Source organism: Centrocercus urophasianus, unplaced genomic scaffold (assembly GCF_019232065.1).
Source record: "Centrocercus urophasianus isolate 14NV4802_14NV808 unplaced genomic scaffold, USGS_Curo_1.0 seq_28, whole genome shotgun sequence".
Lineage (NCBI taxonomy): Eukaryota > Metazoa > Chordata > Aves > Galliformes > Phasianidae > Centrocercus > Centrocercus urophasianus.
The window spans coordinates 4,850,305-4,876,070 of NW_024884844.1; the positions used below are offsets into that span (position 1 = coordinate 4,850,305).

At 40.8% G+C, this 25,766-nt stretch overlaps 1 protein-coding gene across 2 annotated transcripts; it reads right to left on the reverse strand.

Moving 5' to 3' along the window:
* Positions 1-4,502: 4,502 nt before the first annotated feature.
* HACD2 (3-hydroxyacyl-CoA dehydratase 2) lies at positions 4,503-23,844 on the reverse strand. Of its 2 annotated transcripts, XM_042827282.1 has the most exons (7): positions 23,714-23,844; positions 19,607-19,724; positions 19,263-19,281; positions 16,446-16,534; positions 10,898-11,019; positions 10,119-10,297; positions 4,503-8,179 (listed from the first exon to the last, which is right to left on the reverse strand). In XM_042827282.1, exons 1-7 carry the CDS (start codon positions 23,839-23,841, stop codon positions 8,097-8,099), a joined length of 738 nt encoding a protein of 245 aa, XP_042683216.1. In that variant the 5' UTR covers positions 23,842-23,844; the 3' UTR covers positions 4,503-8,096. The 2 variants fall into 2 exon arrangements, with proteins under 2 accessions (XP_042683216.1, XP_042683217.1); XM_042827283.1 differs by lacking the exons at positions 19,263-19,281; positions 23,714-23,844 and having other exon boundaries at positions 19,607-19,694.
* Positions 23,845-25,766: the final 1,922 nt, after the last annotated feature.

A 25,766-nucleotide genomic window follows, 5' to 3' on the forward strand; every position in this document is an offset into this window, starting at 1 on the left:
AGCCCGACATGAAGGAAAAAGCAGTTGAGGATTCGATTTCTTCAAAAAGACTGCAATAAGAATTATTAAATATAGCCTTGCTTTAGTCTTGCAGGCTCCCCTGCAGATAACATCAGAAGAACGTTACCATGGCTGAAATAGTTGTCCTGTATGCTGCCTGTATACAGCTCAGAGTTCAACAGTTACATTTTTGGCACCAGCTATACAATTTTTGGCTGGTTTATCAAGTACATTTGCACAGGCTATAGTGACGCTTGGTATTAAGTTTCACTTATAAAACTTATCTGCAGCACAAACACAAACGGACACCAATATTCAAGGTCACCCATACTTGAATTGGCAGTAAGCAAAACACCAGCCACACATCAGCTTCCACTGCCAGAAAAGCTAGTACACCTGACAAGCAGGGGCCAGTTGCATTTTTGCCAATCAGACTTACCACTTATTTCAAGTCTCCTCAGCTTCGTACACTGAAAGAAGTGGACTGATGTTGTCATAGCTACGTGAGAAACCAATTCCTTTTATTAAGTGAGGGTGGGGAAAAAAGAAGGTGCATAGAAGAGCATTATTCTGTGCACAAGGTGACCAACAAGACCTAGCTTCAAATGTTTTCACTGAACGTTGTGCTCCCCTCCTCATTTACTCAGACATGGGATGAGCATGTGCAATGGCTCATGGTATGGTCTGCACAAAAGCACATACAAGCTGCAGGAATTTCTCTGAGGCTTCTGCCATTCTTTCAAATGTGGCTGGTAATATTCCGGTAAACACACGAGAAAAAAGAATGATTGCCTTCTGTTTTCATCATGAAGCCAGGCTTTGAAAAATACTATACAAAGAAACTATTATATTCACAAGTTGTTAGAAGTTTCCCAATTGTGCAATGGGCAGATAACACTACATTGCACAGTACTTTTATTAATTCAAATACATGTAATAGGACGCCAGTGGTCATTTATCATGCAAACAAGTACAGGTTTGAAACTTAGAACTGAGAATAACTAAATCATATGATTTACATCTATGGTACATATCAATTTTTACATCTTTCTACCAGCAATTTAGTTCTGCAAAATTTGGCAAGCTGTAACCTGCAGTCACACGTCACCAGGAACCCAGAGTACTCCTGGCCCTTGAATGCTCATGTCTGCCTCACATTTGTTTGCACCTGTTAGGAGCAGAACAGTTTTCCATGTCCTTTGATTTGACAGTCCTTTTTGAAGAATAAAGCAACTACATTCAGATTGCAGTTTTTTTCTGGTAGGGCTTGGACAATATCACAACTGTTAACTTCCAGTACTTACTAAGCAAATGAACCAGTGGTGTCTTACCTTCAATATCCCAGCCATTTTCTTGTGATGCAAAAGAAGCTTTCTTTAAAAAGTATTTATTTTTGCTGTTTATTTGCTAACTTCAGAACAGTTAAAGCACTTTATTCTCTCAACTTATTTTGCAACTACTCTTACTGTCTAGCAAGGCAATCCAGTAAGCACATATAGAATCATCATAGAATCATAGAATGGCCTGAGTTAAAAAGGACCACAATGATCATCAAGTCTCAACCCCCCTGCTATGTGCAGGGTCACCAAGCATCAGACCAGGCTGCCCAGAGCCACATCCAGCCTGGCCTTTAATGCAGCCAGGGATGGGGCATCCACAACCTCCTATAGCAAAGCAGCAGCATGCTGTAATTGTAAAATCATTACAGCAGCATGAGAATGAAGAATGTTTTCCTCTCAGATGAACTCGATGCTTCCTGTATGCATTGACAGTGTTCTGTCCCATATACTGTTTTGCATTCTTTGTTCTACTGAAACAGCACCTTCCCATGCTATGAAGAGCAATGAGAAAGTAAATAGCTTTTACAAATGCATCCTCTGGAGAGGATGAAATTGGTTTCAACTACTTCTTTTATTCAGCTAAGGAAACATGTGAACATTTATCCCATTCAGCTCCATTGCTTCTGAAAAGCAATATGCTAAGGTTTGAAACATTAGAGGAATAAAACCTAGAACAATTTAAATTGCACTGAAAAGCTGAGTAGGGAAACACAATTAATAGCCAGCCTAGAAGCTTTCCTGAAAATACTTTATACACAGGAACAGTGCACTAAAACAGCACACCTAAGCCATGTGTGCCATCCCCACCACCACAAACAAGCAATAAACACTCAGTGTGGAATGAAAGGAACTTCGTGTCAGCAGCACATTAGAAAAAAAACGTATCAGCACTTCCATTTAAAGCTATCATTCTACCTTTTAATTAAAAAAAAAAAAAAAAAAAAAAAAAAAGAACTACTGGATACCAAAGAAAAAAGACAAGTTTGAGGTTTTGCCAGTTCCAAAGTGTTTTTCAGGAACTCAGTAGCTCAGTATACTCCAGTACCTCTCCTCTTCTTCCAGCTCATCTCTGTATTTAGAATATCATCTAGTAGACAAACCCAGCACTCAGTATCATTGTTTTTCTTCAGTAAATGAAGAGTTTGTATTTTACCTGAAGGGACCTTTAACTAAACAGCCAACTTTTTTCACAAAGTTATCTTTTATTTAGCTAAATGGAAAGCCCTCCACTTCCTATATCATCCTCCAATGGATATTTTTTTGCAAGCTCACAATTCAGATTACACAGCCACCACAATTCCACAAGTTCAGGTGATCAAACTAGAAAACTATCAGTGTTAACTGTTTAACACAGGGTCAGAGTAAGTGATGTATATGTATTTTAACAGTGCCTAAATAGCAGCTAGATGATTTGCAATAGTCTGGGCAGACCGTCTGAAGCAGCGAGTCAAAAGACAGGAAAAAATGCAGCTCAGGGTCCACAATTCTGCAAAATAAGCCTCTGCAGATTCTAATAATGAATTTCACATTACAAACATCCTTCTGTAGAACCAGGTAATGTCTAATTTTTATGTACAAACTAGACTGAATTCACAGTTTATCATGACACCTTAGAGTTTGTGCCTTGGCAAGTATATAACTAGACATGGAAGTGTTTTTAAATGTTGTTAATTTTCTTTTTATAGCAGATTGAAATAATATGCATCTACATAAGAACAGAAAATTTAGGGATAATACTGTCTGTAACATCTTTTTTCCTAACATTAGCAATTATCAATGTATCAAAGAGAAAAGCACACAACTGGCAATGCCAAGTTGATTTGTGAAAACAACTTGGCTTGAGAAAAAGGCTTGAGAATCTTTTACACCAGCAAAAGAAAGCATTATTTTGGAAAAGAGTGACCAATAAGATTAGAAACATTTAAAATTTTCTATTCAAATTTTTAATTCCAACTGCTTCAGGGAAGCCTTCAGGAACCACCACAGAAGCTTTATTCATTCTCTTTCACCACACTTGTCAGAAGACATCTAGAAGTGTAGAAGTGTGTTAGTTTAGGAAGCAAAGCTTGAAAAGCTTGAGATATAGAATAGAATGTCCAAAAAATCAAGCCTCGAGCCTGGAAATCAACCCCAACTTTCCAGAAATGCTCACTCCAGTCCAAAGAAATCACACATATTCACTCCTTTGTATTTTACATCAAACACACCAGCGCAGAGCCTTGCGTGGGTCTTATGTCAGCAACTGCCTATGATTTATTTACGATAAGCCTTAAATAAGAGCAAGAACTTAACTTACTTATAAGCACAGAATCCTTACTTTTTCAGACTTCTTAATGTTGCCCTAGGTAGCTAAAATTGTTTCCACACACGCTGCTTTCAGACTGCAAAGAAGAAACATGTAACTAGTCATAGTTATTCTAAGACAGAAATGGAGCACCACTCTTCACAGCATAACATTTCAAAGTAGTTTTTAATTGCAGAGTCCCAGCTATCATGCATAGGGTATGTGCTGATGCTGTTATGACAACATTATTTCATCCCTTCTGCAGTGAAACAAAAAAATCATTGTAGTTGTGTAATCTTATGACAAGCATATGCCTAGAATAATAGCATGCACTCTGCAACTGGTGCTCAGTTCCTATTAGAGGATTATAACTTGTTATTTATGAGCATTAATGGCATCTAGACACAGCATTTAAATCTCTCTCAGGAAGTGTCAAAAATGCTAAGAACGTTGCTGTGGTAGCAGACATGTTATATTTAGTAAATGAACTCCGAAATATTCTGCTGCATTATTTAAGCATTCCACTATCTTAACAATACTCAAAAGATTTTGTTTTTGTAGAAAAGCATCATCACCATCTAGAGAGCGGGTAACAGCAGAACAAAGAGCTGCCGTTCTAGCGAGGATCCTGCAGGAAGCCCTAAGTTGGAACGTTCATACAGTCAGTGAACATGTTATGAATACTTCTTTTAGAAGTCAGCCCTTGTAACAGCATTAAGCATCTACTGTGACTTTCATTTGAGCTCCAGAAGTGAGGTATGCTTGGGAAACTTGGGCACTGCAAGGTACAGGCTTACATCAGATGAGTAAAAACACAGCCCTAATTCACATTTACTAAGTAACTGCTCATATTCCTTAAACAGCACCAATACAGCATATTTTGTTTGGAATTCTTTTATTTGGATTATAGCAATTAGTATCACTGGTCAGTAGGCCAAATCCAGGCAGAGAGCACACAATCAGTTTCACAAGGCAACAACACAGACTAGTATTTTAGCATAGAAACCATTTCACCGCATTGCCAAGTAGAAATATCTTCCAAACATGCATAAAATGTTATGCTTAATCTTTCAGAGCTCCACGTAATACCAGATTCCTAAATATACAAAAAATACATTTAACTTATAATAATCTTAGTGAATCAGACTTATAAAATTACAACTTTATTCTTCACAACATAGAAAAAAATACAAAAATGACTGTATAGAGTTTTCCCCAAAATTTCACCGAGAAATATACATCAAAGCACATGATTTGATGTATACTCATGACAATTTTAAGATGAAAGATAGGTTTTTAAATGACACTGCAGATTGGTCTACACAGATGCCAACCTTGCTATTGGTAAATAAAAAAACTTGGATAGAAACATTGCATTGTGAAAAATTACAATTTACCTGCACTGTGGTCTGCATTGTAATTCACTGTAATTTACACTATGAACATTTCTACAATTCCAGTTGTAAGCTCGACACTGGTAAGAACCTTGGTCTTTTAGAGGGTAAGGACTAACTTGGTCAAAGCTGGCATGGTAGAACACAAAGTACCATCAACTGAACCAGTGTACATAACACAAAGACAACCAAAGCAGAAAACATCTGCTGCAGCAGTTTGGTGATGCTGATAGAAAACATGCAAGCCTAGTAAATAGTCTGTGGGGGAAAAAAAAAAAAAACAACTTGTAGATTTGTGACAAAGAGTACTAACCAAAGCTTTTATTATAAAATTCCCATACTGCATTACAGCAGTAACTGAAGAGGGGAAATTTGCTTATTAAGATGGCAAAAAACACACGTGACCAAAGTCAGTGCTAGGGAAAACCCTAACAATACTAGGGAACTGCACTACAGCTTGTACTCAGGATCACCTTCCAGTGATTCCCATGGAAGCCCGACATGAGCAAGCACTAAATGTTCCGTAGTTCAGCTTTTTCTTTTAGAAGAAAAATGAACTCTTTTTCTCAAAAGGCTAAAGGCAAATTAATAATTTCATTTAAATATTTCATAGTAAAGCTTACTCAGCAAGGAGGCTGGTTGTACAAGCCTCTTCCATATCAGCAGTTCTCTCTGCTTCTCCATATAGCTCATGCTATCTATCTAATACAGATCTGTACTGCATCTTTCTCATCAATAGAGCTACGAGTTTGTTTCATACAGCAGTATTACACTGCTACCATTTTTTCCCTGGAAATTGGAATTACAAAGTTGAATCCAATCTCGGCTTGACTGTGTCTAAATACTAGAAAAACTGAAGGAGTCAAATACCCACAACATCCAATAACCAGAATCTATCATGAAATCACATTTTTCAGATGACATTCTTCAGAAATGCTGTCACAAACATCTTTGATAGCATGAACAAGCAAAAGGAGATGTTTTGTTCAGATGTGGAAATTCTAAACAATGAGTTCAGTATAATGCAACATTTCTCAGACAACCAGAGCAAAGAAATACACAGGCTAATAGAGAAATGAATTTGAATTGTTTCATTTTTGAATGCAGAACCCCTCTGAAGTTAAATGTTGCCACAGTATTTTTGCTTACAGCCTACAACTGTCTACAAAAGATTCAAAATAGAAGCAAAGATCATTACTGTCTCTTATCCTCTTCCAGCATCTAACAGTCAGATCTGTTTTGAACAGGAAAGTTGTCACATGTCACCGAGTGCTAGGAATGTCCAGCCAGACATTTTGATGGAACCAAAAGGAATGACTGAAAATTGCAGGATTTTGTGTTTTTTTTAATTTAATATAGCTCTGACAAATGTGAAGATAAAGAGCAATTGTAAATGCGGCTCTGCATCAGCACTAGAACAAAGAGGCACTGCACTTAGTACTTACTGCCCTACGTTTAGGGAGAACTGCAAGGTGTCACACACAAGTAATTGGGACACAGATATGGACTGTGCCCAGGGGGAGGTAGGTGCTGGTGGGCATTAAATAGTCACACCTTATTTATGCAGCAAATCATGATGTTACAAAAGAGAAGTCAGACATACCCTTGTCTAGTTGTCTAGTAGCTCCAAACGGGCAAGGACAGTACTATTCCACTTTCAATATGTGATACAGCAGTGACCATTAGTTACATTTCCTTTTGCCTTTGATTAGACATCTGTTCGTTCCCCTGGTCCCTATGTGCCTTTTAATTTACTGCCCCATCCCAGTAAACATTTTTGTTCATATTTTGGGCCACTGCTCACACAGCAGCAGTGGATTCTGCTTCACCACATGGCTCAGTCCTTTCATTTTCTGCTTTGTGTTCCCGAGGGAAGGTTTAGCCTGAGAAACCTGAGCAAGCACCTTGGAAAAATCTGTCTTTCCATGCTCTTCTGCTGTTTCAAAAGAGCAGATAAGGGAAAGCTAGCCCAATCTGTAAAAGCAGCAAGTAACACATGAAATAATCTGCTTTCAAAAATGTACTTGTTATTTAGGGTTTTTACAAGGGCTTTTTTCAGCAGCTGAGTGCCTAGAACTGCCTGCTTGGATGTTCTAGAGTGATGTACATTAATCAGCTAAGAAAAGTCATGTTGAAGAACATGTCCTCAGGTGATGCCACAGTAGACCAAAGAGTTCTTCACACTAAGATGAGTACCACTGAAATAGTGGACAATGACCAGAGATGATAACTTAAAGTCAAAAATGGAGAAGCTTCACCTGTTTTGGGGTGACTCGCCTCCTTATATTCTTAGATTAATTACTGATATCACAAGAAATATTACAGTTAGTAATTTTTATTTCTTCAATATTTAAAGAAGCATCCAGGGCTGCAGTACTTCAAGGAGTTTTAATGTTTCAGATAAGCATTATAGCCTCTGAATTAACATTAACATTTGAGTAATCAGCTTAAACAAAATCTTCAAAGAACGCTCTCTGCTCAGACACCCTACTGTTTCAATTCCTAATGAACCACGTTCCCCTCATTTCCCATAATTGCTTTCCTGTTCTTGTTTCCATCACCTTTTAAATACACAACCTACCCTTTTGAATTCAAACACTGCCTGGATTACATTCTCCACTGGAGTCTCTGACAAAATCCTAAAGCATTCCAGAGCATATTGTTTGCTTCCACAGCAATACATACAGTTTCTGGCATGCAGTCAAGCACTTCAAAAAAAAGAGAGGTATCAGTGACACAATCCCAATTCAGGCATTTGGTGTGTACAATTTCATCATTCACACTGTAACCTTCAGGCATCTAATAACAAAAATGAAAACCATTTAGCACAACATTTAATAATGAAAAGTAAAAGGCTACCTGCCAAGCCAGATAAAGTTTAGAAGTTTTCTGAAGCACTGCAAGCTGAAAATTATTTGAATGTTTCACATCGTGGAATTTCAGTGAAATCAGATTTATTGGTTATTCTTGCTAATTTTTTACCTCTGACAGTTTTATCTTGGTATATTCACTATAAATATGCTGGGTATTGAAAATCTGCAGCATTTGGATGTTTGAAAAGTTCTGAAAAAATTGAAATTACTCCGACTTCTTGTGTTCCTCAGTGTGGGAAAGCACCTTTCGCCTCTGATGTAGCATGTGAAAATACAGCTGGGGAAAGACTGAAGAGAAAACAGACAAAGGAAGAAGTCAGGCTTCTGTGTTGGTGTAACACACACTCATATACTCAAGGTCAGTGATTCTGTTAAAAGAAAATCTGCTTTTCCACTCTGGTCAAATCATCTACTGGCTAAAAACAAGCAATACTGCCCTTAGACTTCAGGTGTTATTTAATCTTTCTTAGAACTATGCCATTTTTAATTAAAGGCAAAATACATTTCATAATTAACTTTGCACATACAAGAAGAATGACAAAAATTCTTGAACTGCATGCATACAACAAAAATAAACTGCTTTGTGAGGAGGAAAAATAAAGCACCATGAGAAATGGAAGTCAACTGAAAGAATGAAATTCACAGATTTGTTTCATATCTTATGATTGCAGTGTCTCTTTTTCAGGATCTAAAAAAAACTTTATACACACTGTTGCCTCTTGCATCTCTACCCTTCTGCAAAGCTTTTTTCATCCTATTTCTAAGGTTACATTACACACTATGTTTGCAGAAGAATGAACTAGGGGACGCCAAAAGGCAAAAGCTTCCATCTTTGTGAACAATGTGAAAATAAAACAAGGTCAATATCAACACAGATGACATCAGTTACACTTGCCTAGTGTTTGCCATGAGTGAGACAACCAAAGACTACTTAACTCATATATACATTTTTTTTTAAGGTTAGCATTTTGATATTTAAAGCCAGATAAATGGTAAGATGCAACTATCAAGAACATTAATCTTATTTTTTAACAATGGATTTAAAACTTGCTTTCTTCATGATGTTAACTTTCCCAAAATTTTTAAGGCCTTCAGTGGGTTCAGAAGACAAACTTCCTGCACAATTTGCTTTTATGAACAACTGCAATGATTGCGGCTTTTCTTACATCTCTGGAACAGCACAGGAATATCTGCCTGTGGAAAGGTGCCTAAGACTTCTTAAGTCCATGCAGTCAGTTCTCAGACTTAAGTAAGAAACCAATTCACAAGAATTTAAAAAAAGACTGAATTCAGGTTACACAGCCAGCATAGGGTAACGAATTACAAAATACCTGAGACTGCGATTTTAATGGAGAAACAGGGCTAAAATTACTTGAGTTCAGTGTGCTGCCCTCTCATGCGGTCTGTCAGTTGTGATCAAGCAATCTCATAAGAAGTAATTCATATTTGTGTTTATTAGGGGAGGAACAAAAGTTATTGTTCTGGCTCCTTGGAGTTAGTAATACCAGTGTTTTTGGAGGATGGAGACAAATAGCTACACATGCATAAAAAGAATTTCCAGCAGGAAAAAGTTACGAATTTTGATGTCCAAAATAGTTCACAGGCAGAACAAGTGCTTAAAGACTGCCACACTACTGAAATCTAAATCTCAGAATATGATCTGTCACTCAGCATAAGCAACAAGGTTCATATAAACACAGCTACAGAGATAGCTAGCAGCAGTGTCACTGCATTATTTTGCACATTAAACTTCTATTCGCACATCTAAATTGGCTGAAGACCTAATGCTCTTAATCACTAAGCAGCAAAGCCAAACCTTCACCTGTAAAAACATTCACCAAAGACAGTTTCAACTCAAGTTAATTCAACAGAAATGCCTCCCCAGCCATTACTGCAAAAGCAATTCTTATTCCTGAGCCACATTTTAAGAAACAAACTGCTTTAAATCTTGTTCTCCTGGAAGTCTGTAAATGGGAGCAAAATGAAGACGTCAGTGTTTGCTAAGTACTACGGTTATTTTATGTATCAAATGTAAGAGAAAAAACACATATTGCTATATTACAAGCATTGCTAAGAAACAACTCCTGCATCTTTAACTCTGACTTCTTTCTTTAAACAATGTCCAAAATGAATTTTGCAAAATTATTTGTATACATGCTAATCCCACACTTGCTAGCTTTTTCTGATACTGCTTTTAATATCAAAGAACTAACAAACTTGTACTTACTTGGAATGTAAGAGATCATAACCAGGATCAGGAATGTGTAATAGTCAAAAGAAAAGTTGTACTTATTAGGTAAACTAATGGAATACAAGCCAGACTGCCTGACGAAGGGTAATGCAGCATATATTGTGAGTAATTCACCAGAGACTCCCATTGGATACAAAATTATAAACAAAGTGTACCTAGAACAAAACATTTAAGAACAGGATTAAAAGTTGTGACAAAGAACTGAAGTACCACTACGGATATTCAACTTCTAAGTCCTTAACTTCGATTTGATTTGAGCATGGCAGTGTACGGACATCAATGCAAGACAAAACACTGACATCAGCAACCACTTTTGAAGTATTTAAGGACAATCTTTGAGAATCTGAACTGTATCTTTCAAACAATTCCCCCACCTCCATACTTCTTTACTTTGACCTCCAAACTCTTTAGTTGGGAACATATTATTAAAATAGGGCCAGTCAGTATTAATTAACGAGCTCCACTGTTTCAGGTACAACCCTCAGATTCAATGGTTACTGGTAAATATTGGTTTACTTACCATAATCACTTTGTAAATGGTACTGAGTTCTGATAAAGTACTTCCAGCTAACATTTAATACATTCTTAATACAGAAATCTGTTGGAAGGAAGCTAGGAAGTCACTTTCACTAACAGAACAATTACCCTGAGAACGTAACTTGCTCTGCTGCAACTGTGTTACAAGAGAAACACCCACATCAAAACGGAGCTTCAAGACTATTTTTTACTTTTATTTTTTTTAAATTGCCACCTACCTGGCCCATTTAATGAGATAAGGGAGATGGTTTAACAAGCTAAAGGTGTAAAAAGAGTAACGGATTATCTCTGTGATTGTCCAGGCCACTACAAACAACAGGACACTGTCTTCAGTTTGTACCTGCAAGGAAGAAGCAAAAGCTTAAATACAGAACACAAGTGTTGCTGATTATTCACCAGACTTAAACACCCCAAAGAAAGTAATTTCCATGGGCTGCTTTATTGCATCAGTTTAGAAAACAGACTCCAGGAAAAAGCTTAAAAGCAACATTAGTAACGACAGCAAAAAAATCCCTTGTCATGCTCCATATTTTTCTAGCTGGCTTAAGAATAGCTTTGCTGATCAGATACTGAGAACAGCTTGTAACTTTTCCACTCCTCTACAGTACCAAGTTCTGCTTCAGTCCTGTGACTGCTCAAGTGAGAAACTAGCTCTAAATTCCGAGCAGCAGCAAGGCAGCAATCAGCAGGACACAGGCTCAGAGCAGAGAGCCAGCAGCTCAGGTTGACCCACTTCAGACAAACTTGACAACTACCTGCTGCATCCCTCCCTGCTCCTTCTCCCAGCTTACTGCATGCAACATTGTTCCTTTAAACGTTATGCTCAAGGCACCACTTTGTTTCACAGGTTTACCCCCCTTAGAGCTTGAACTGCAAATGCATGTTAGGGAAACAGCTCCTACTCCCCTCATGTTTTGAAGATTAACCTTCAAAAGCACGTATTTTAAAATGAACCATTAGATTTGGGAGCATAATTATGAGTTTCAGATGGATAGCAGATATGAGGAATTATATAGGGTCACATACCTGCACAATAAACTCCAGAGAGTGAACAATTTTTTTATGCAGCACCCTCCCCACCCAACAGAAGCACGATGTGAATTCTCAGCTGTCTGAGTACCTTCAGCCCAAATTCTGTAGACCGTGGGAACAAAAAGAGCTCAACTACAAGGAGCTGCATTTATTTTTTTCCTCCAACTCTTGAAAAAAGGGAAAAGGAAGTCAGTAGGTGTGGGTGGTACACCCTATTCATCTTGGGCAGAGTACATGTACAAACAAAGGAACAAGAAAATATATGGGCGAGCAGAAACCTTTTAATAGGAAGGGACTGATCATATACTTGTGTACAAAAAAGTTCACAAGCATTACTCATTAAAAAATCCCTTTGTTACAGAGACCACAGAATCCAAGAAGAATTGTATAAAAATGTTGGAAATCCTGTGAAGTACAATTACTGGTATTCTATATTCTGCTGCGTGGAACAATTAAAGTCACTCTCATTGCGTTCTGCATCCAACATACCTCATCCTTTTTCACTTGAAACCGATAATTTCCTTATGTATTAGTCTACCACACAGGACCATAAAAGAACAATATTCAAAACCTATTTGAAGATTTTCAGAGAAGAAACCAAATTTATTTTTCACACTACCTGAGTAACCAGAAAAGGATCCTAACTCTGTTTTGTGGTCTGCTTTACAAAGACAACTTAGTTCTCAACCTGGAAGTCAGCATCACTTCACAGATGATGCTGTTCCCAAGGAGCAACATGCCTCACAAGCACTCCAGAGCTGCATCTTCTGGTCAGATCAGGACGAGCAGCTCAGTGAGTAAGCTAAACTTATGCATCACAGATTTCAACTTGTGCTTTGAAACTGCACTTCTTTCCCTAACTATGGAAGTCAGTAAAACCAACAAATGAAAATTTGTAGCTTGAAGAGGCACACGAAGAAGCAAACAAGAAACTGTTAGACCAACAGTGACTGATGCACATAGAAGGAGATAGAATTGAAATTGTAGCTGCCAGATGATTGCAGGACTTTTAACAATGCTTTCTCAAGTCTAGTCTTTTCCATCAACCTTAGTACTGGAAATCACTGAAACAGCTCACACCATCAAAAACAAAAGGGTCACTTAACAGGGAATTACAGACCGTGTCTTACAGCTTGTGTCCTTACTTAAAGAAGGAGGAACACTGGAAACTGGTAGTTGCTTTGTATAAAAGTGACCTATGAACTTTTCAAACACTTTTCTAATGAAGAGCAAATTGTGCACTTTATCAACACATTTTAACCACATTCCACAGCTCACAATTAAAAAGTATATTTCTTACACGCTAATGGATCTGTTGAAAAACTGTCACTATTAGAGCTTCTCTTTGAGGACTGACAATTTCTCCATACTTTAGATAAAGATGTTTGAGATGTACATTATCAAACTCCTGGGAACTGATTTACAAAACAGTCCCTCAAGAGCCTTATTCATTTAGGCACTGCCAATGCTGCATTTGCATCATTCCTCTTCCAACCTCTATGTAAAGAGAATAATACAGCCAATCAACAGCAGACCCTTTTTAAACCACAAATCCCAGTGCTGCCCTCAGAACCCAATTTTTCTTCCTCTACTTTTTCACTCCAGTCTTTGAAGGTGGCATTAGAAAAAGTTTTACGCTTTATATACAACTTATTTGTCCAACTCCCTTAATTAGGGGGAATTTTACCACAGGTATAATTTTTGGCATGTGTTTCCAGTTATCATCCAGGGGGCCTTGAACATATTTTAGCTTGCCATCATGACTGGAAGTAACAAACAAAGAGAATTTACAGCCTTTGAAGGTGCAAAACTGGGATTCAGAATTGGGAATCAATGAAATAAAGCCTAAGATGCTTTTACTGTTCTTCTTATGCACAAAAGTTACACACAAGAGTTGAAAGGTATAAGATGTCATAAACCTAGAAATATGGAGAAAGCTAGAGAATTAAGAGTAACAGTCTGGCAAATAGTTTAGTGATAATTTCAGCTAAATACATCATAAAACAGAATGATGAAAACAGCAGCACTGTGCAACAGAGATGCTGAAACACACCTGTCTCCAGAGTCCACAGCTTGGGTTTTGTGGTATATCAGTGAAAAAACACTGCAGCCTCACAAGATGTATAAAGGGCCTGACAGACATTTGTGTTGTACAGAATTACTCAAACTTTACACACATGTAAAGCAGTGATAAATTAGGCATGTCAGCTACACTCACCAATTTGGTGTCCAGAACTTCCCAGCGTGTGCTTCTTATTTAAATTAAAATGCTCTTCAATCTTAAGTGTAAGAATCCTTTACTATTGATGAAAGATGGCAAGTTTGCAGATGCTGGAGTCTTAATTATCTGCTCAATAAGCTGTACGTGTCCTCCTCACACCGTGCTTTTTGATTGCATTCTAGAAAGGTTCCTCCAAATATATACAGTGCTACCTTTGTAACACCATCTTTAAGCCACAGCTAGCACCTTTTCTAATTAGCTGTCAGAACCAGGTCCAACACTGAACTCCACAAAGGCCTTCTGTGATGGCACCAGATGATCTTACTGTTCACATGAAATCAAAAAGACAATTTTGAACTGAAAGGCAACTTGTTTTCCGCTCCCTATCTTCTTTCAGCCCTTCATCCCTCATTCTCTTCTCTCTTTCGCAGAGGAAACAGTAATGTTCCCCAAACCAATTCCTTTCCAATATAATGACAAAATGCTATTTTCTGGAGTACAGGTGCTATATTACACACCAGGCCCTGCTCCACTATGTTAACAGCTAATTACGTTGGGGAGATGGAGGGAAATCTAATCACTACTCCAAGAAGTGTGCGGTGCTTTAACATTTGCCATGCTTTAACATTTATAATAAATACTGAATTTAACAACACATCAGTCCTAAATTCAACAAAAAGCACAAACATGTTAGTGGCAAGAAGCATGCTTCAAATCACATCAAGTATCTCCAAGTGTATTTGGGCAGAAAGAAGGGATGCAAGACGGATTTTTCTTCTTTTAACCTCATTAGATATGAAACAGTCTGAAAAAGCAAGATATTGAACAGCTCTCACTCAAGAAGCCAAGGGAGGAAAACTGAGTTTTATTTTATGAGAACCTCATCATGCAACTGCATAGCTTACAAGTTCCATAAGCTGTGTGAGAATTTAATCCTGGACTTCATCATGGAGCTCACTTGGCGCAGGCAGCCCTTCAGAAAGAGTAGAACACGTGTGACATTTGAAATACACCTCCTCAGGAGAGACTGCAGGCTCTCTGCTTAGGGTGAAGACAGACTGATGGGGGAAAGAACATCACCTCTTCACTTGACTTAATACTTCTAAAGTCAGAGGTGAAAAGCTCACCACAGGGCTCTATCATTCTTATGCCTACTTTCTGAGACATTAAAAAAAGGAACACAGAAGACAGTCTCTCTCAAGATTTTAAGCAATCACACAAGCGTGAGGGAAAAAAACCACGTGCAATATTATTGGAATGATCCTTGGTAAAAACTGAATGTTGGGCTAAACTTTCTTGTGTATCCCCTCTTGTTTCACTGTTGCTTTTTTTCTAGTAAAAACGTGGGGATAAGTTTAAAAATGCCCAACCCATGATCACTTTGCAGACTTATCTAGCATTTATCTCCACCAAGCTGCAGAGAATGGAACGCTTCTATGAGCACCAAAAATGAAATCTGCCAGAACATAAATATTTACATGATTTTGAGCCTCTTGAGAAAAATAACACTCATTCAAGTCGCACAAAACCAAGGTTCCACATGGACAACCTCTGTAACATCACAAAGGGAAGTTAATTATTAGGATCTATAGAGACTTACGTTCCTCTGCATACAAATGGTCATTTTGATAACAGATGCTGGAGTAAGGAAGAGAAAGCAGCTTCCCTACTTGGCAAGCAAACTCCTTAGGACATTCTCCATGTCAAGCCACAAAGTATCTTCCATAGGCACACATGACAACACTGGATGTCTGTCCTTCAGTCAGCCATGCTGACTGTGAATCAAGACTGATTTGTTTCCTTAGGGAGACAAAAAGATCAGCTGGCTACACTAACAGCATAGATGCAGCACACGTGAACCACCACAAAGTATTTATATGATGTGAAGTCAGTCAGCACGATCTGTATCAGTTAAAGCATGTTCACACATTAAAATAGCCATCCACTGGGAATAATTTTGAAGTGATTGCTTCCAGAAGATTCTGCAGACATTAGTGAAAAGTACAGTGATATTTAGTATGGTAAGCAATGTGAAACAACCAGAAACTCAAATCTACACTTGAATGCAAGAAAGACTGACAAGAGACAGAGGGGAGATCATCCTGGAAAAGAGATCATGGAAAACATGTAAGAATTGCCATGAACAAACATTTGAGTAGGAGCTTCCATATGCTGTGGACCAGCAAGTAAATCATGTACAGAAGAGACAGTGAGGACACTTTGATATTGCTCCAGCAAGATCAATACCAGGATGCTGTCCCAAGTCCTGGGGTCCAGATGGCACACTGGGACCTCTTCAACTTGCAGTAAAGACTACAAAAGCTGGGAGAGATTCAAACTTCGGTCTGATTTTCAAGAAAAAAATGTCAATCTTATTCCTTCGATCCACATAAAGTCCATTCCACACGATGTGAAACAACAGAAGACATTTGCAGGAAAACAAGTCAGCAATCAACAAACGCTTTTCAGCATGGGCCATTAGTTATTGTAGTCTATTTTGTAGCATAACTTACCTCTTTTACACTATGTGTTACTGCCCAGGTCAGGAAAACCCTTGACATCACTTGGAAAGCAGTCAGAACAACAGAAGAGGGAACAATGCCTGGAAGATATTTTGCAATTAGTAAATATCCCTGACCATTGGAATGAGGGCGGGGAAATAAAGCACAGCTAAGTCAAAGTCCACTTACTCAAAGTTTTTGGAAGGAAATCATTTTTTCTTTTTTAAATTTGAGTATGAAGCCTGGCCCATGGTGTATTCACACAGCCCAGCACTACACTGTCCCCAGACCAAGACTTTGTATACCAAAATGAAAGTCATTGCTCATTGCACAACACAGCTGAACGAGATAGCCTTTGGGACACAATCTCTCAAATACAATCTGATTCATTAAAATAAGCAACAACATAATTTTTGTTACTATGATTCAGAAGGTAAAACCAACAGAGATGTTTTGCAGAGTGTAATACCCCCCAGAGCAGCAAATAAAAAAATCCTTATCTATAAAAAAGGCTGACTAGGAACCAACCAAGCTTATGTCACAATAAGACAAACAAGGTTGTTTTGTTATGGCCAAGACAATGTCAGTCTAAGCCAAAAACATGAGATCAAATGCAATGGCTCACTAGCTACAATTTATGTAAACTGTACTCACCTCTAATTATTTATGAATTGTTCTAAAAAGGTACAGACAATTTTCAACTTGGCACTTTCAAAACATCTGTCACCTAACACTGTGCATGCCAGAGCAGCTCTTGGCAGACAGAGGGCTCCCCAGCCCAGAACCAAGCAGTAAGCCTTGCTCTGACCTCTGCCACATACTGCACTAAGCCTCCCACCTTCCACAGAAAATCCTCCAGCTCTGACAAGTTCTCCCTTTCCCAGGAAGTTCTCAGTTGAGAACAGGCTGTCTGCATCATGGCTTAAAGGTGGAGCTCTTATATCCCTCCTAACAAAGCAGGCTAAAGCAAAGTCAACCAGCTTATCAGAGGATTACTGGGAAGCAGTTCTGCAGGCACCTGGAACACAGGACTACGTCTCCTGCCATCCACTTGTGTAGAGATGTATTGTAAAGACCACGGAAAAAATAATCCAAGGGAATTTTTATACCTTTACGAGTCATCATCTGCAAACAAGTTTCGTTTAAGAAAACAGTAAGGCGTTGGTGCTCCAGTGTTTCAGCATTATAGCTTTGGAATTGTAAAATAACATTTTATTTGCAAGTTTTTTGGCCTAGGGTTCTGATGTTTAACTTATCCTTCTTGCCACCTGCTAAACACTGTTTCCAAATCCATCAAAAATAATATTTTTAAAGCAAGTATGGACTATTCAGGTTAAGAACAACAACAAAAAGCAGCAACTGAGATTTAGTAAAATAAAATGGAATTAGAAGGACCACATTGGCTGGCAGCACAGGTAACTCTATGACACATTCCTGTTTGTGACAGTCCTATTAGCCTTAATAGCTCATACCTCTGTTTTTCTGAATGATTACAATGGCTGCATATTCAGACCCTGAATGTTAAGTTCTGTGTTGGAATACCCAGCACTAAAAAAGAATGCACACAGCTCTTTTCTGCTTGGTTAACCTGACAGGAGTCTACAGGCTGCCCTCTACAAGGCAACAATTTCAGAGCAACTGAACTATTGAGGAAGGCAAGCAATACCACATCAAACACAGAATTACGCTGCCCTCTGCTGACAAATTTATGAATATGCTTTTAAGTTTTCCAGCAACCACATTTAATTACTCAGAAAAGTCTTTTGCACAAAAAGTCAGTATGAGCTTACAGGTCCTGAAGAACCCTCTAGTATGTCGAAGGCTTATAAGCAAAAAAGCAGCTCTGTAGCTGCATCTTTAGGAAACTTTAATGCTACCTTACTCTTCAAACAGAACATAGCAAACATTCACACAGGAGCTCAGGCATTTACATTTAAAATCACAATACCAAGTACCTGAACATAAGACTGTCTTTTTGAGCAGACAGTTGTTCAGAGAAACCAGAGCTAAGCACATGCAAGCACTGCTCACTTCTAAAGCACTGCATCTTTGATCTTACTGTGATTTCTATGCTCTCTGTCCTATAATCAAACAATCCAGATGCTAAGGTGAAAATGCTCACTACTGATGACAACTAACCAGAGAAGATGCGACCTTTCCTTCAGACGTGAGGCTCTTCAGGCTGACTGACCCACGATATCGCTGCCTGGGCCACTGACACACAACTACACTCCTGCTACCAAGCTCACAGCGTTAGGTTAGCAAGAATTGTCAACTCAAGTCTTTGGTAATTCTCAGTCTCACTGATACTTCCATTAAAGCATAACTGAATCTGTGATAAAGTGATTTCCCTCTACCCAGTTATACAGCACAAGCCTATGTGCTACAGCATAGGCAAAGCTCAAGTGCCTGGAATGTTGTTTTTATTGGGTTTTAAGTTATTTGTAGCTAGAAATGATGTTGGAGAAAAGACAGTTTGGTACAGAAGATTATAGGATGGAGAGAATGGAGAGTCATGACCTCCTATAAAGCATTTGTAAACTGCTTTAAGAGTTGTAACAGTGGAAGGATGTAGATAAAAAATAGAATGTCAAGTAATATCAAGTGAAAAACTGTTATATGTTACTTTCTTTTCTGTGATTTAACTTGTCAAATATTCAGTAAAAAAAAAACAACAACAACAAAAAAAAACAAACGTACTTCAAGCAAACATTAAAAAGTTGTGTAGGATTTAAACCTGAAAATTCACAGAGCATAATATAGTGCTGAACCACTGCTAAAATTGCTGTTTTCTATGAAAGGAATAAAACTGAATGTTTGCAAGCTTACCAAAAGCACAGTGCAGAATCTAGAACAAAAAGAGAAACTGAAATTACTAACATTTCAAAAGAAGCAATTCAGAAACATTGTCCAATTCTACCATAAGAGCTTTAGATTCCATAGAGGAATTTCAAATATTAAGCCAACTGTTCAGCTCTGCTACCCAAGAGAAACAGCAGATAAACAGCAGACCAAAAGGCAACACAGTCAGCGTTTGTGCGATGTACTTGTAGAGTTACATTTACCTCCAAGTTACCTTACAAGTGCTAATGAAAAAGCAGGCACCCAGAAAGAACTGTTCACAGGCTGCTTTGTTTCTGCTAAACAAAACACTGATGAGTATTCTGACGTACCTCTAGCAAGGCTCCAGTTTGGAAGAATTTCAGGGGCTTTTCTATGGAGTAGTAAAGGCTATGGTAGCTGCCTTTAGCCAGGTATGCTCGAACTAGCCCAACGGCAATCACAAGCCACCTGAAAGAGAGAACAACGTCTGAGATAAGGAGGCATTAAGTAGAGCATAAATACAAAGAAACCCTTGACGCTTCTCTCAATACATGGCAGAGCAGCAGATACAGAACTGTGTTGAAATACACCAACTTTTTGCCTGCCTTCTGCAACTTCGCAGTGCAACACACAAAACATTCAATAGCTGGATTCTCTGCAAATCTATTAAATTAAATACTATGTTTTTTAAAACATCCTGCAGCATCAACATGATGACAGTATCTTTAATACCTAGGTTTACTTTTTAATGAGCTGTATTTTAGTTACAGAAGGTACTCATGAAATTTTAAACAAGATTGGCATCACATTTTGTTTAGCTTAAGCAGAAAACCATTTACTGTGAGTCAAATCTCTCTCATTATACTATGATTTAAAGAACTAGGACATAAGCAAGCAAGAATCAGAAAGCAACCTTAATGTTTCAGTTCCAAGTAGACCCTTAGGCTTTATGACAGACCATCCATCCATTTCCAAGATGTACTTTATGAGAGTCTTAAATAAGTAACTCCAAGACAACTGGGCCTGCCTATATAACTTCAACTTCATTATGAAGAACATGACCTGCCAGCCCTGCTCACTGACTCCTCAGCTAATATAGGAAGTAAAGCTGAAAATCCTTACTGGCAGTTCCCTGGCTTTTCACTGCCTGGATCTCCCTCAGGCTGCCCTCACCTACTCTGGATACCAGCCCACCTCATTTCCACCTCCTTCCAAAGCCAGAAGTGCTGTTACAAAGGCAGTGCTGAGCCCCTGGGTGTCTCTGCTCACACTAGAGCACCTCACTGGAAGTATTTGCAGACAGAAAGTGCACAACAGCCTTTTACCCTTTGAAAAAGAAAATCGCAGCTGTGATTTTGGAAAGGAATTTCTTCTCATTTCCCGGTAATTTACAGCACTTTAGATGCTTGTATGTACCACATTACTTTAGCTATTACAAAGTGTGTACAAATGTTCTCCCAAATATTATGCTGAGTTACATGAAATGCACTTTAAAGTGCAGATTTTTCAGTAATAAGCAACTCTGACATCCAAGCTTGTTTTTGTAGGAATGCATGTTAGTACAACCAGCTATTCCATTTCTGCCTGGACTTCTCAGAAGGTGAGCACCTAAGAACAGAAGTCAGAGTGGGGAAGAGATGGGGAGTGAGGAACAAGCTCTTTTTTCTCATAGTAAGAAGCTGTTTCAGCTAAAGTAGTCTCGTGCAACCAAAACAATCCTTTGCCAAGTAATTCCCACTGATAAAGAATCAGATGAATGTGGTATTTGGACGCAGCGCAAAGCACTACAGCATTAAGGACTCCCTTGCAGCACTGACTGCTCCTCCTTTAGAGCAACAGCGCACAGCAGGCTGTCACTGCTGTGTTCCTCTGATCTTCCCTGCCTATTGAGCAGTGTCACTAAATTGAGCAACTTGTCAGGTTGCACAAGATACGGGTTCCTGTTTGTGCCTGCAGACATCTGCTCTCACCTGAGGAACTCGCTTTGCTCACCTCCTCCATCCTCCCCAGCAGAACTGCTGTTAGCTCACACCAAAGCAGCATCTGCACAACGGTCCGTTTGGGACTGAAGCTCTTAGCACCTCTAGCCCGCTTCTGTGTTTCTTACATAGTTCTCCACTTCCAGTGACAAGGAAAAACAGAAGAGAAGTGGGTGAACACAGTAACACCAACCAAGAAAGAAGCTTGGAGAGAAGTTTAGAAGGGCAAGCCGCCCCAATGCCTCATGAAAGCAAAGCCAGGAGCTCATTTATACAGACTTTCTCTGACGTGCATCTACCTGATACACCAGCTGCATGTCATTCAGTAACTGCCACACGTGAACTTTAAGCTAGACTTCTCATACTCTCCGATTGCCCCAAATTAAGGAAAACGAATATGGCATACACAATTAATGCTTTCAGATGCTCAGACCTGACAAGCAGACATAGTGTTCAGGACCTTAGTTTAATTCCTTAGCTTAGCTTAAAAGCGTGCCAACTTCACCAGAGTACTGCTTTGTTAATGCAAAAAGAGAACATGGCAAAGCTACACACAGAGCCTGCAAAGGGGAGAGTGCACTGTGACTCCCAGCAACTGCTCACAGCAAAGCTCCTAACCCAGAGTGCTCCTTGCTCAGCACTGACAACATCAACCGGCAAATTCTAAAGCTGCTGTATTAAGACTGATTTTGCTGAGTGAAATCCTTCTGAAATTCATTGTTTGTATCACTGTCAGTTACTTCTGCCCACAAGTACAGTCAGCTATGGCACTGAACTACAAATAAGTGACACCGTCATGTTTTAAGCAACTTATCCAACATATGCACGCTAACCAACAGTGGGAGCCCACTCCCAGCACTCAGAGATTTCAGTCAGCCATGGGTTTTAGGAAATAATCTCTGTTCTGCAGCTATGCTTCCAGAATGAGATCAGGTGCCAGGCTGGGCACAGCTCTGCTTCATGTGGCTACAGGACAACAGCACTGACTGAAGGCAAAGCTGCTGTGTGTTTTACAGCACCGCTTCACCCTCTGCGCCTCTCAGAGATGTCAGTGCTTTCATTTCATGGTTCTCCAACACAATGCAGTGCAGGGAGTTCAGCCTGAGTGTTCCAACTGACACAGGGACAGTCAGCAACTACTGCCATCACCTGTGCAGGGATCTCACAGGGAGAACAGAGCTTCTGCAACCGACTCCTGGAAAACAACCTTATTATGTGACAACAGGGAGCCAATATGGATTTATGGCACTTCATTCTGGTTTCCAACACCTGGATTTGTTTTCATTTTTTTTTTTCTCCTGAGGAAGTGTTAGCTTGCTACAATCAGGAGCTCTCTTGCCACAGTAAAAGGTCACGATGCTGAAAAAACCTTTCCATTCCTACTGCAAGTTTTCATCTCAGATTTATGAGATTTTTTAATACTGGTAAGTCAAGTATCTGTACACCAACAGACAGGTAAGCATGTTCAGTTCAGAGAAGTGGCCAGAGAGGTTCAATTGTTAATGCTGTGCCTTATTGTTCAGGTAATTTAATATTTCTGAGTGATGGGGAAGAAAAAAAAGAGATTAAATCGCATCAGACTGGTAGACAATTCTCTCTCTCCCTCTAAGAACCCTGCACACATCACATGGAGCCACAAATCTCAGCAGTGCCGTTGCACAACCACACACCTGCTGGGTGAGCACAGCACTCTGCCCCGCGGTCAGCTTTGCTCCGAAGGAGTGCGATGGCTTCAGAAGCTGGAGCAGCACGAGCTGGCAGCGGTGAGCTGCGGGATGCACCAGCCCCATCCCGGCACATCTCACCTACGTCGTTTCTGCACGCAGCCCCCGGAGCAGCCGGGCCCGGCTCCCGGCCCGCAGCCCTCAGCCAGGGGTGCCGGCTCTCCCCTTTTAAGGCTCTTCTCTCCTCCCATCCGAACCGCCTCCATCTTTCAAAAGTTACTTCCATTGTCATCCAACTTGCGCCGATACTCTACAGCCACTTAAAAACGTAGCGACGAAGTCCCGTTTGCCGGCCGTCTCTGCCACCGCAGTGCCGAACGCACCCCGCCCCGCTCCGCTCCCTCTGCCGCGCGCGGCGCCGCACGGCGCCAACAGCATCGCCCCGCGGCCGGAGCAAGGAGGGCCGGGGGAATCCCGGGCACCGGAGCTTCGCCTTTCTTTGCCGCTACAGAGGCATTGCCCACGTTAGGGCGCACCTCCGCCGAGAACGGCCGGGCCCACGGCGCGGGCCGAGGAGGACACGGCGGCGTGCGCGGCTCCGGCCGGGAGCTGGGCCGGGCACCGTACGCGCCCGTTCCGGAGCGGAGCAGCCCGCGGAGCAGCCCGCACCCACGCGAACCCTCCGGGGCTGCGGCCGCCCGGCACGCGCTACGGGACGGCGCTCCGCAGAGCGGCGCGGAGTTAAAGCCTCCCCGGAGCGCGAGGCGGCGGGACTTCTCTCCGCACCAGGACGGCCCCCCGCCCGGCTCCTTACCCCGCCGTCATCACCACGTTGTAAATGACGAGGTAGGCCGTGGCCAGGGCTCCCGGGCCCTTCCTCCGCCTCGGCTGTTGCCCGCCGTAGCCGTTGTCCGCCCGGCTACTGCCGCCCGCAGCCGCCATGTTGCGGCGCTCCCGAGCCTCCGCCCGCTCTCGGCGCACGGCGGGAGCGAGGGGCGGGGTCTTCCCGGCCTGTGCGCGGAGCCGCCGCCGCCATCTTGGAGGAGGTCCGAGCGGGATCCGAGCCGAGGGCTGGGGGTTGAGTGCTGCCGGTGCCTTTGGGCCTCAAAGCGCAGGTTACAAATCGCGCCCCGCTGGATGAAGCAGGGCGGCGAATTCCTCAGAGAAATCAGTGGGTTCTTTTTCCAGAATGGTTTGTGAGAGTTTTCGGACAGCGATTTGTTAGCGCCGTGTTCTCAGCCTTCCCAAGAAATATTCCCAGAAATGCTACACAAGCGGCTCACCTATTATTCACAGATACAACTGCAAAATTCGGTGTTGTCACAGCTCGGCACTGCAGAGAGCTGTGACAGCCCGTGCCGGTCACTGCCCGAGCAGACAGAGGCGCTGCAGCAATCCGCCTGCCTTGCACGGAACTTGCAGGTGTCTCCTCACCCACCCGCTGTGCGCGCTGGCTGCTCGTTAGCGACAGGACTCTAATTAGGTCAATTAGGTTTCTGCAAATCCAGAAACTCAACCAGTGAAAACCTGCCCGTTCCAAATCTCCAATGTCACTTAACAAGACTGAATTTTGTACTAAAGGCAAACAAAAAGAATGAAGCGATCCAACCTGTGCAGCATGTTGCATAACCTCTGCTTCTGGGGGTTGTTTCAACCCTACCACGCCCAAAGTGTGGCTTCTCTGCAAATATTTTACAAGCTGGACAAGGATTGTAGGAAGAGGTAACACCTTTTATGAGACCAATTGGAATAGCTGGCAAAATTAGGGTTGTAAATACATGAAGATGCCTTCTGTTGAGATAGAATAGCCTTTCTCCCGTTTTTCAAACTGATAACAACAACAACAAAAGGTTAAATACAAGTTGGGATGAACTGCTTAAAGCTGAATTAGGTACTGTATCACACCGTTATGTATCACACCATTTCTGGTTGTGTTTTCATGCAGATGGAAGAAGGGATGTTAACAGGAGGCTACAGAAGGATGGTAAGCTCAGTACATGCTTGGAGAAAAAGAGGCAGTTTATAGCCTGTAGGACTATTAAAGGAGGAGAGGGAATGGGACATCTCTGTAGTGCCACCAATGCGGAGTTTACAGCTTTATTACCTACCCAGCACATGCCCTGCAGATCTTGCCATGCCCACGTCCTAGGCGATCAAAGCCGTACCTTTTGCTGCTTTACAGATGTGCCTATCCAAATGGAAATCAGCAGTCAGTGAACAAGCATTCACAAGGTGGTGGTGGAGCCCATCTTGCGAAGATGTTTCAAGGGCTGAAGGTTTGCTCAAGAAACGTATTGCTACAAGCAGGTGTTTCACAATCTTTGCTTTAGGGAGTTTCTATGTGGTTCTGCCAGGTCCATGCTGCCTCGAACTGCATGTTAAAAGAAGTCAGCATAAGAGCAGCACAAGTATACATGCTGAATGCTGTTATCTTTACAATTTCTAGGAACATTGGTATGAATATGTGTCTACTTTTTGACTTTTCTATTTTTTTCTTCTTTTTTTTTTTTTTTTTTTTTTTTTTTTTTTTTCTCCTGCAGACTTCCTGAACTGTAAATTTCCCCATCATAAGGAATTCTTAGCTGTAAGAGAAGAGCAGAGGTGCAGTGGCATCCCATCCCATTCGTGTTTGCAGTCACTGTGAGATACGCAGTAACACTGCAGACCTGTAAGTAGTGCCAGCCCCACGCTGCACCTGATGGCACTTGGGCACAGCAGCCTCCTGCTGCACTCACAAAACAGGGCGAGTGCAGCAGCACCGCAAAGACTGAGCAGGTTTCACTGTTGTCACCTCACCCATTTCTGTGCCAGGCAGGTGTGAGGACAGGATAGGAAAAGACCACTGCTGTCGGTTTCCTTCAGCGCTG

What these genes read in the sequence shown, in the direction of transcription:
- HACD2 (XM_042827282.1), bottom strand. Translation starts at nt 23,841, where the DNA reads ATGGCGGCTGCGGGCGGCAGTAGCCGGGCGGACAACGGCTACGGCGGG. An exon ending in TAACACATAGTGTAAAAGAG is followed by an intron (nt 11,020 to 16,445) that starts GTAAGTTATGCT and finishes TCTTCCTTGCAG; the next exon opens with GTACAAACTGAAGACAGTGT. An exon ending in TATCTCATTAAATGGGCCAG is followed by an intron (nt 10,298 to 10,897) that starts GTAGGTGGCAAT and finishes GTTTTGTTCTAG; the next exon opens with GTACACTTTGTTTATAATTT.